Below are 12,054 nucleotides of genomic sequence, written 5' to 3' on the forward strand. Positions count from 1 at the left end.
GAATGACACTGTAAGCTGAGGCAGTGGGCTTAGGTGGGCAACTGTCTTTTTTTATAGTATTTTTGTGCTGTTTGATTTTTTAGCTACACAAAACCTAATTTAACCAAGACACAGATGAAATCTCCAAGGCTGTCAAAAACAAACAAAAAAACCCTACCCCTTAAAAAGCACTTACACATTTTTTTTCAGATTACTGAAGAGTCTAACCAAAAACATTTTAACAAAAACCTCTATAAAACACTTCTTAAAAATTAAAGATTGATTTCCTATATAGATGTGGCTCCAGGGAGTCTTAATAGCCTTTCTCTTAAAAAAAAAAAAAAAAAAAGCAACAAACAGTATGAGAATTTAAAAATGTGTTTTCTTTAAGCAATTGAATCACACACTTACACCCTGTAATTGTACTCTTGGTTTTTCAAGATACTAAAGAAGGGACCTCTATTTTAGCACTTGGGTGGAGGCCTCACACGGCCACGTGTGTGATGGATTCAGCTACAGGAGGAAAGGCATCTTGGCACACACAGCCATGAGTCACTTCTCACTGCCTCTTTGTCTCTATATATTCTGCTTATACATGAGCTCCAGGTTCATCACAAATTGCTCTGGTCGTGTTTCCCTCACATGTCACGGTTTCTCTTGATCCGTTAGTTCCTCTTTGGGGTCCGTGAATGGCCTCCGCATGTTAGTGCAGCAGGCTGGAAAGGAGGGGCAGTGCAACCTCGTGGGATGTTTAGGAACCTTTGTGAAAACCAGCCTAAAATGGCTAAATGAAAGAGGCATCGGGGAGCTCTCCTCGGTGTTCTGGGGTGTCCTAATGGGAAGGAAATCTAAAAAAGGGCGGCTATATGGATACAAATGGTTGATTCACTTTGCTCTGCAGCAAGGAATTACTATAACATTATGAAGCAACTATACTCCAATAAAAGTTAATAAAAAATTTTTTTAATCACCTGGGGAAAAAAATAGAGAAAGAAAACGGCATCACAGGACTTCCATGGTGGTGCCGTGGATAAGAATCCACCTGCCGGTGCAGGAGACGAGGGTTCAATTCCTGGTCCAGGAAGATCCCACATGGCACGGAGCAACTAAGCATGTGCACCACAGCTACTGAGCCCACGTGCTGCAACTGCTGAAGCCCGCACGGTCTGTCTACAGCCTGTGCTCCCAACAAGAGACGCCACCCCACTAAGAAGCCCACGCACCGCAATGAGGAGGAGCCCCCCTCGCCACTAGACAGAAGGTGATGCAGCAATGAAGACCCAGCACAAACATACATAAATAAATACTATTTTTTGAAAAAGGCATCACCTAAGTTTTTCTGAGAGAAATTGGTGGCCACAGATGGGGATCTAAGAAGAAATAAAAGAACCCTGAGCAATCCTGGAGAATTCATACTGTGTGGGCTTTGAATTAGAGGTTGAATTTCTTGGTCCTGAGAGTCCAGAGACAGGGAGGGAAATAGTACCATCAACCTAAGAATTCAGACAGTCATTTAAGTAGCAGCAGTGAGTATCACCTGGACGGTGGTGGCAGTTCGTCCGAGGAGGTTATCCAAGAAAACAGTGAGGAAGTTTGGGGTCTTGGGACTCTAGTAGCAGAAAGGAATAGAAAGCAATTTATACTGGAAATACTGCACAAGAAAAGATACATTTGGTAATAGCATAGTTAGGGGAAGAGTCAATGATGAAGATTATACCATATTTCTTTTTACTTGAGAGGTTGAGAAGGATGGGATCCTGAGACAAATATAAGTAATCTATGACTTCACTATGCTTGGATAAAGCAGGCACTGAAATGTTTACATATTGTCTGATTGATTTCTGAGCACTACAAACATTGGACATAGATTCTGTGATATCATTCATCTGTTTTTTACCCTTTCCCCAGGAATACATCTAAATTCACAGGAGTTTACATAACACCCAGGGAGGGGGGCTGCACAGACCGTGAATAAATCAGTTCGTAACTCCACTGCAACATTATAGTAGCAGCCGATGTGTGTAGTCTGTGCAAAGCTAGGTTTCATAAAAGAACTGTGGATGTTGATGGCTTTGGGTTCTGACTCATCTTGCTTCCTTTCAACATTCTTAAAATATTTATCCAAGGATAATGGTATTTTGGCTTTCTTCTTTTCGTGACCTTAGAGTTAGAACAGGGCTCTGCTTCAGACTCCACACGCTTCTTTGTGGATAATAAACCCCCTAGACTCTGAGTCAAAATGATGGGTGTGCCTCCTGGCGCCATCTGTTGGTGGCAGGCAGAATTCACATGCTTCGGCTTGGGCTGATCTTATGATGTATGCAAATTTCCAGGTTGAGCATCTAAGTAAAGGAGCGTCTGTGATTTCAAAGTGATCCAGCAACATCTTCCTTTTTTTATTTTCCTCGATCATGAAGGTGTGGCGGGGCACCCTGGCCCGCATGCGGTACAAGAGGACGAAAGCAGCGCTGACGATTATCAGATACTACCGTCGCTACAAGGTCAAGTCCTACATCCACGAGGTGGCCAGGCGCTTCCACGGCATCAAGACCATGAGGGACTACGGCAAGCACGTGCAGTGGCCAACCCCGCCGAAAGTTCTTCACCGTTTCGAGGAGGTCCTACAGGCAGTTTTTAATAGGTAAGAACCTGTGGATATGTGCAGCGTCCACGTATGACAGCACACTTATTAGATAAAGTTACAAATCTGAGGCCATGATATTAGCTCTGCTGTTTGCTCTATTTTTCCCAGGTGGCTCAGACGGTAAACAATCTGCCTGCAACGCAGGAGACACAAGTTTGATCCCTGGGTGGGGAATATCCCCTGGAGGGGAGGGCATGGCAACCCTCTCCAGTATTCTTGCCTGGAAAACCCCATGGACAGAGGATCCTGGCGGGCTACAATTCATGGGGTCACAAAGAATTGGATACGACTGAGCATCTAACACTTCCATTGGCTTTTACCTTGTGTCTCCACCTTCATGATTTCACTGTCAAAGGGCATCTGCTTACCCCTCAGAAAATAGAACAGTCTACGTATTTTTCCTGTAGCAGTGGTCAGTGGTATGCCACAAGGCCCAGGTCAAGCCATGTTTAAGATAAGCTATTAGCATGATGTCTCTACTTTCTTCTATTTTTTGCTCTTAGAATTACCACATATCACTCATACTAGGAAGTCTGTTATCCTTTCAGAGCAGTGGTTCTCTGTCCACAGCTGACATTCACAAAAAGTTTGTAAAATACAGTGAGGCCCAGGTCCTACCTCTGAAAAGTCCTGTTTAATGGTGCTGGGGAGCACAGCCCAAGCGGAGGTCCTGGGTGATTTTAAAATAAAAGAAAGAAAACACTGTTATAGAGCAAGCTATTTTTAAAAACAAGTAAGTAAATAAATTAACATCCGTGTCACATTTGATACCTTCCCAGCTAATCTTCATTTTTTTTATAAACTTCCCTGAATCTGACTTTGTAGTTATTCATAGCTTCTTTCTTCTTGTTTTTTTAAGCTTGTTTGTTGCCAGCATGCACCAGATATATTTAGCTATGTCTTACATACAGCATCTAGTCACATAAACAAAGTTGTATGTATGTTTTTAGTCCCTAAGACGCGTCTGACCCTTTGCAACCCCAAGCACTGTAGCCCTCTAGGCTCCTCTGTCCATGGGATCGTCCAGGCAGGAGTACTGGAGTGGGTTGCCAGTTCCTTTTCTAGAGGATCTTCCTGACCCATTGCAGGTAGATTCTTTAGCTCTTGAGCCGTTGTTGTTCAGTCCCTAAATCGTATCCTACTCTTTGTGACCCCACGGACTGCAGCACGCCAGGCTTCCCTGTCCTTCACTATCTTCCAGAGTTTCCTCAGACTCGTGTCCATTGAGTCAGTGATGCTATCCAACCAGCTCATCCTCTGAGCCTCTGGGGAAGCCCTGTAAACTAAACTGTGCTAAATCGCTTCAGTCATGTCTGACTCTTTGCAACCCTATGGACTATAGCATGCCAGGCTCCTCTAAGCTAATGGTTCTCAAATATGGTCATTTGGCATCATGGTATTCTACCAAGTACACCATGAACTGATTGATGTGTTGAATGTAAACTGGTGGCAAATATCAAAAGATTAAAAAAAAAAAAAGATTTTTTTTTTTTTAAAAGGGAGGAAAGCTCTTTGATATGTATCTCATTTGCTTTCAAAAAAAAAAAAAGGTTTGCTCATACAAAGAAAAAAATAGGACAGGAAAAAATTAATGAACGCAAAAGAACCTCAACCCTCCACTGTCCAGTGTGACCCATAACTGTCAGCTGTAAAGCTCAGCAGAGCCTTCTTAGTGTGCAGATTCATTTTTTCCATGAATTATATCATCTGTCACCTGCACTTTTTACATAATCTAAAAAGTAAGGAAGCAATACCTGAATACATGTCATTTTTTAAGGGACATAATATAGAATTTTATAGGATATAAAGTTGAAATCCTCCACACTGTCTCTTGTCTTTTCTTTCTTTCCCCTAAGATAAGCGCTTATTAACAATTAGTTTGTACCCTTCTAAATCTTTGTCTATACATTTACAAGCATATAATGCCCATATAAGAGAAGTATGATATAGTGGTTAAGAACGTGAACGCTGGAATCTAGCTGCCACTGACCAGCTGTGTAACCTTGGACAAATGAATTAACCTCTCTGTGCCTCTGTTTTCTTATCTGGAAAAGGGCCGTTATCATAGCACCCATTCATAGGGTTCTGAAAGGATTATGAGTAAATAGATATAAAGCATTTCAGATAGTGCCTGCACATAGTAAGTACTGTGGAACTGTTTGCTCATACTATCTGGGTTTCTTTCCTTCTCTTTATTTCCACAGTTCAGTTCAGTTGCTCAGTCTTGTCCGACTCTTTGTGACCCCGTGGACTGCAGCACGCCAGGCCTCCCTGTCCATCACCAACTCCCGGAGTTTACTCAAATTCATGTCCATTGAGTCGGTGATGCCATCCAACCATCTCATCCTCTGTCGTCCCCTTCTCCTCCTGCCTTCAGTCTTTCCCAGCATCAGGGTCTTTTCAAATGAGTCAGCTCTTCATATCAGGTGGCCAAAGTATAGGAGTTTCAGCTTCAGCATCAGCCCTTCCAATGAATATTCAGGACTGATTTCCTTTAGGATGGACTGGTTGGATCTCCTTGCAGTCCAAGAGACTCTCAAGAGTCTTCTCCAACACCACAGTTCAAAAGCATCAATTCTTCTGTGCTCAGCTTTCTTTATAAGCAGGAATCTATGTGTGGCTGTATGACTTTACTTAAAAATAAGTCTTGGAGACCTGTCCATCACAGTAAATAAAGATCTATGTTATAATTTTAGCAGCTGCAAAGAATTATTGATTTTGATAATGTTGCAGTGTAGACTGTACAGTCTTCTTTTTTAAGGCTTGGAGGTTTTATGTATGGCCTAGAATTGATTATTTTGTGTAAAATTCAGTTGATTTACTCAGCAAATATTTACTGAGCACCTGCTGTGTCAGAGCCACTGACCTAGGTTTCGTGTGGATACAGTGATAAATAAGAAAGCTGTGAAAGACCGTCCCCAGCCTTCTTAAGACTTACAGTCAACGAGCATTTTGAAAATAATACATCTGCTCTGTGTGTTGATTGTACACACACACACACACACACACACAGTCTTGCCAGTTGGATTAATCTGATTCAAAGGCACTCTTTTCCTGTAAAGGGCCAGATAGTAAATATTTTAGGGCTTATGGGCTCCACATGGTCTTTGTCACATAGTTTTGTTTTGTTGAACACGTAAAAACTATTCTTAGCTCCATGGGTGAGATTTGGCACGGGCTGTGGTTTACCAACCCCTGGTCTCATTGCTGCATGGTATTTAACTGATCCTTGCACTTTTGATCTGTAGAATCCTGAGAGAAGTGTGTTCAAGGATTTTGCTCTGAATCGCGGGGCCTTGTTTTCTTATAACATCTCTGTGCTTCTAGCTTCAGCCACCTTCTCATTCCTCACAGCAGTTCTTTTTCATCCTGGGAAGGCCGGGTGCCTTCCTCGCACCCAGCTTCTTCCTGGGGTCAAGGCTGCTGAGCTTGTCGGCAGCAGCTGTTGTCCGCTGCATGTATTTAGGAGATGGAGGTTTGCTTGATCAGGAGGAGAAGTGTGTGCTCATCCCCCGCCCCGCCCACCTACCCCCCAGGTTGGTTGGGTCAGATCTGAATTCCCCAGCACAGCTCTTTGCCACAGGCCTCTGGGGTCAGTCCGCGGTGGACCCGGTCCTGGGCCACGGTGGGCAGTGAAGAGGGGACAGACTGACCCAACACATGGCCTCCATGGCACTGTGGGTTCTGGCCCCAGCTCTCTCCCTGACACCCCCTCTTCGGTCCCCCTCCCGCAGGTTCCTGCTCCGGCTCACAGGACTCCTTGCTGTCCCCTCAGACACCAAGCCAGCTCACACGTTAGAATCTTGGCGCTCACTGTTTTCTCATCCTAAACACTCTTGCCCAAGCATCCATACAGCGGGCCCCGCCACTTCCTGCTCCTCTGTCCTTGTCAGGGTGCCTCCAGACCAGCCTTGGTGTCTGACGCCTGCTCTCTGCTCCTTCCCTCTGTCGCACTCCTCTCCCCGGTTCCTTGTCGTGTTTTCTTTCATAGCCCTAATTCCATCATCCACACTGGGTGTCTACTCACTCGCTTATTTCTCATCTGCCTCTGCTTTCTGGGGCTTCCCTGGTGGCTCTGTGGTCAAGAACCTGCCTGCTGATACAGGAGACATATGAGATGTGGGCTCAATCCCTAGGTTGGGAAGATCCCCTGGAGGAAGGCATGGTAACCCTCTCTAGTATTCTTGCCTGGAGAACCCCATGGACAGCGGATTCTGGTGGGCTACAATCCATGGGCTCACAAAGAGTCGGACATAACTGAGCAACTAACACTAAACTCTGCTTTCTAGAACATCAGCACCTAGCAGAAAGGGTCTGTCTGTTTACAGCTGTGCCTCTGCTCCCTAGAACAGCATCTGAAGTTTAGTAAGTGCCTAGAAAACATTTGATGAGTGAATGAATGATGAAGCCAGAGTTCTTATGCCCTAACTATAGATATTAAGAGAGTCCATGTATCCCTAAGTTCTGGTTGCTTCCAAAACATGCAAACAGCAAAGGAAGTTTTACAAAAATCTCTCTCCACCTAAAACTGTTAAACGTCGTTTAACACGTTCTATGTATATTTTGGAGGGTTTTTTTTTTTTTCAGGGTGATGTGGAAGTAATTTAATTCTACTTAAAGGCAGCTTCAGTTATTTTTGAGAATGAATAGGATGGTATTTTTAAAGTCTTAAAACATTTTGTTTGTTTACTTATAGATGGAGAGCATCCCAACTTATCAAGACCATACCTGCTTCAGACTTGCCTCAAGTGAGAGCAAAGGTTGCAGCCGTGGAAATGTTGAAGGGTCAAAGGGCTGACCTTGGGCTCCAGAGAGCCTGGGAGGGCAACTATCTTGCTTCGGTAAGTCCAAGAGAACCAAGTGCAATCTACTTCCTCTCCTTTAACAAAGAAAGAGAAGACGTTTTCTGCAGGAATTTATAGAAAGACTAAGACACCTTCAGAAGCTAAATCTTACGGGAGATACTAAACTAAAAGACTGTACGGCTTCTAAGTGTACCACGTGGGTATGTCCCTCACTTTAAAGAGAGTTATCAGGACTTCCCTGGTGGGCCGGTGGTAGAGAATCTCCCTTGCAATTCAGGGGACACTGGTTTGATCCTTGGTTGGGGAAGTAAGATCCCACATCCTCAGGGCAACTAAGCCCTGAGCCACAATAATTGAGACCGTGCTCGAGAGCCTGTGAGCCATAACTAAAAGCTGATGCAGCCAAATAAATAAATATTAAACCAGAAAGAGAGAGAGAGTGTTCTCTGCCTTCTATCCATATGAATTAGGTACATTCAATAACCTGGCTTTGATCATTTAAACCTTCTCTTGCATAATTCAGCAACTATTTTTAATTACCCACCTTTGTATCAGTTATTCCCAGCGCTGTATTTCATCCTCTCTCCCATTCTTGATTTTTAAAATATTCTAGGATCTTTGGTGTTAGAATAACCCTTTAGTAGCTTATCATCTGGGGTGGGGAGGTGAAAAGGACCTGTGTGAAAATACATGAGCAGAGGTATAAAGCAGTAACAGATGACGTTTTCATCTAAAATGTTAAGCACACACCTTTTACCACGTTTCCTGTCTCTTTCAGAAACCAGATACACCTCAGACCTCAGGCACATTCGTGCCCGTTGCGAATGAACTAAAACGGAAGGACAAATACATGAACGTCCTCTTCTCCTGTCACGTCCGTAAGGTAAGGCAGGCTGGAAACAGACCTCCCTGGAAAGAAAAGACTGATTCAGGTGAAACTGACTTAGCTATGACCACAGCGAGACAGAACAAGAGGTCCATGACTGGCTACATCATCCACAGGCTCTACCTGCTTATATGGTGAAGCACTGACGAAATGACTGAAGTGACTACAATATTAGGGTTAGGCTATAAAGTCTAATTAGGGAAGTGAATATTTCCAGGCAGGAGGAAACGTGGACATACCCCTAAGAATGAAGAACAGGAAAAGTGGTAGCTACATGGGTAAATACATTATCTTTTTCCTATCACTTAAATCTCTTTAAAAGATCATTGACTGTACTTCATTGTTCTTAGCAGCATTCTTCACAGTAGTTAAAGGTAGAAACAGCCCAAATGTTCATCAACAGATATTTGAATAAAGAATACACATATCCATCCAATGGAATACTACTCAGCCATGACGGGATGAAATGCATGCTGCAGGGTGGATGCACCTTGAAGATATTATCTAAGTGATAAGACACAAAAGGACAAGTATTGTTTGACTCCACTTCCATGAAATATCTGGAACAGTCAAATTAATAGAAATAGCAAGTGGAACTGTCATTACCAGGCGCTGAGAGGAGTGGGTAGTGTATGTGTTCTTACCTAATGGATGTTAGCATTCAGATATTCTGTGGAAGAAGAGATCAACTCAATATTATACCGACTTTTTAACAAACTAGAGAGCAGCCTGTTTTAAACGTCGAATGAAATGTCACCGTGGAAAGCTTGCTGGTAGTATCTTGGTTACCAAAGTGTAGAGTCGAATTCTGAACTCTAGATCCAGAAATTCTATTTGATCAGTATACCTAGAGTTCATGAGACAACCAAGAAGTGACTTTTGCTAACCAGATTCGCACACCCACACAAAACAGTATAAGCCGTGATGCCAGTTTTTTTAATTTGACAAAGGAATGTACCATTTTAGTGAATTCTCATATCCACTATCTGGGATACTTCCTTTCTACTATCACGGTCAAATTAGTCATCAGGACAACTGATCAGAGAGAGCCGGGTGGTTTTGAGAATTACATCATCTGCTTAGAAAAACCTGGCATCCCTAATTCTATCTTTCTAGTGATGACAATTTGATGTCTGACAACATGTGTCTCCCTAGGTCCTACTGCAGAAAAACAAACGGAAAATGTTTTAGTCATGCTTCTGTATTTCTAAGTGCAATGCAAAATAATACACTGTGTTTCTTCGCATCATAGCTTACATAATGTCATCTTTAGCAACTTTCCAGTCGTCCAGGACATATGTAGGTAAACTTGATATGATTTTAGTCAAGTCCTCTTCTTTATGTTTTGGTTCTTTCTGAAACAATCGCTTTCCATAGCTACAGCCGTAAAAGGGCTTCCCAGGCGGTGCTAGTGGTAAAGCACCTACCTGCTTAATGCAGGAAACATTAGAGACATGCATTTGATCCCTGGGTCAGGAAGATTCCCCTGAAGGGCATAACAACCCTCTCCAGTATTCTTTCTTCCCTGGAGAATCCCCATGGACAGAGGAGCCTGGCAGGCCACAGTCCATAGGGTCACAAAGAGTAGGATGTGACTGAAGCAGCTTAGCACACACACAGCTATAAAATGTCCTTTAAGGTGGGAGACCTGTGCAAATAGTTCAGTTCAGTTCAGTTGCTCAGTCATGTCCGACTCTTTGCGACCCCATGAACTGCAGCACGCCAGGCCTCCCTGTCCATCACCAACTCCCGGAGTTCACTCAAACTCATGTCCATCAAGTCGGTGATGCCATCCAGCCATCTCATCCTCTGTCGTCCCCTTCTCCTCCTGCCCCCAATCCCTCCCAGCATCAGAGTCTTTTCCAATGAGTCAACTCTTCCCATGAGGTGGCCAAAGTACTGGAGTTTCAGCTTCAGCATCAGTCCCTCCAGTGAACACCCAGGGCCGATCTCCTTTAGGATGGACTGGTTGTACTCTCACCCATAATGTGTTTTCTCCTGGTCTGACTCCAGGGAAACTTTATATCTGGCCCCTGTGGAGCTGACAAAACCTACAGACAGATCCCTAGAAGTGTTCAGGCAAGAGCAAGATAACTAGAGATTTTTCTCTGGTTGAGGATTTTAGCTTGGGTAATAGAAGAAATCAGATAAGAGCCTATCTAACACTGAATCTGTGATCAAGTTTTTCTATTACTTTATGATTTAAGAGGAAGAAAAATTATGTCCCTTCCTATGTTAGAATTACTTTAAATCTGAATTTATAAATTCACATTTGTTTCGAAAACATTTGTCTTTGATTTGTTTTGATTTAGCTAAGTTATGCAACTCAAAGCTTTTCCTTGGTTACATTAATGTCCTTCCCACTCACTTGATTTATGCATTAAGGATGATTTGAGCTGCTAAAGCTCAAGGTAAAGACTTACGACCTGTGCTCCTTAGAAATTACATTTCTGCATAAAAAGAATATAATATTTCTAAACAGTGCTTCAGTGGAATTGTTGCTTTGAGGGTTTTGTCTGTTGGTTTCCTGATTAACTCATGGACATATCATCTGAAGAGCTAGAGTCTGCACTTGAGCACTATGGCCTACTGTTTTTCAAATCTTGTGTGACCTTGAGAAGTGATGCAACAAGTTGTTTTTTTCCATATTCGTTTGCAGCACACTTAATCTGTTTCCCCGTGTGATCTCACAAAAGATGAGGAGCCCGACTTTTACTTGCTATTCAAATTCCATGTTAGAGGTTCTTTGTTTTCCATATCCTAAGATGGATACAAATGACTAGTGTTCTCCAAGAGGGTTTTCACAAACCAGTGTTCCCTTAAATATGATTTTTTTTTTAAAGAATTCTACAAGTAAGTGTATTCAGGAAAAAAGTGTGCAAGTGTTAGTCGCTCAGTCACATCTGACTGTTTGCAACCCCATGGACTGTAGCCCACCAGGCTCTTCTGTCCATGAAATTTCCCAGGCAAGAATACTGGAGCAGGTTGTCGTTTCCTACTCCAGAGGATCTTCCTAATCCAGGGATCGAACCCGGGTCTCCCACATTCCTTACCATCTGAACCACAAGGAATGATGGGTTAAACATGGTCTTATAATGCAGAATTCTATGAAACTTGATGTATCGGTGGGCTCTGAACACCCCAGGGGAGGCTGTGGTTTGCAGTTCCTCAAACCAGTTTGACTTGGAACCCTGTCTCTCACAAAGCATCGCAGGAGGTTGTGCAAAACAGCTTGGAAAAACTATGCAGAAACTCTGCAAGCACCTTGCTTCAAGTAGGCTGACAGGTGCTGGTTTTCCTTTATGGCAAAAAAAATGTTGCTACATGAAGTAAATCATTACTACCAAGAGTAGTTATTATTTTACCACATAGAGTCTGTTTTCATCTTAATTACAGATACGACTGAGTGACTAACACTTTCACTTTTCATTGAGAAATGATTCACATAACATATCTTTCACCATTTTAAAGTGCATGATTTTAGAATAGGGTTGAATACCCCTCACTAAAACCAGTTGTCGACATTTTCATTAACCTGTAAAGAAACCCCACACCCCTTAGCTGTCCCCCCATGCCGAAACCTCCCCTTTCCCCCAGCCCAGGGAAGCCACTAATCTATGCTCTGTTTGTATAGATTTGCTTATTCTGGACTTTTTATATGAATGGAATTGTAAACACACGGTCCTTTGTGACTGGCTTCTTGGCATGCTGTCGGGGTTCTTTCATGGTGTAGCAGGTAT

The 12,054-nt window shown here is 43.0% G+C and overlaps 1 protein-coding gene across 1 annotated transcript in view; it reads left to right on the forward strand.

Annotated features, from left to right (window-relative positions):
- The window catches only part of MYO1D (myosin ID), a 357,348-nt gene that overhangs the window by 197,743 nt on the left and 147,551 nt on the right, over positions 1-12,054 (forward strand). The window contains exons 17-19 of the mRNA XM_070772692.1: positions 2,397-2,620; positions 7,320-7,464; positions 8,207-8,311. Of these exons, the coding sequence (XP_070628793.1) occupies positions 2,397-2,620; positions 7,320-7,464; positions 8,207-8,311 (474 nt within the window). The remainder of the gene's footprint in view (positions 1-2,396; positions 2,621-7,319; positions 7,465-8,206; positions 8,312-12,054) is intronic.

This window comes from Bos indicus, chromosome 19, assembly GCF_029378745.1.
Source record: "Bos indicus isolate NIAB-ARS_2022 breed Sahiwal x Tharparkar chromosome 19, NIAB-ARS_B.indTharparkar_mat_pri_1.0, whole genome shotgun sequence".
Classification (NCBI taxonomy): domain Eukaryota; kingdom Metazoa; phylum Chordata; class Mammalia; order Artiodactyla; family Bovidae; genus Bos; species Bos indicus.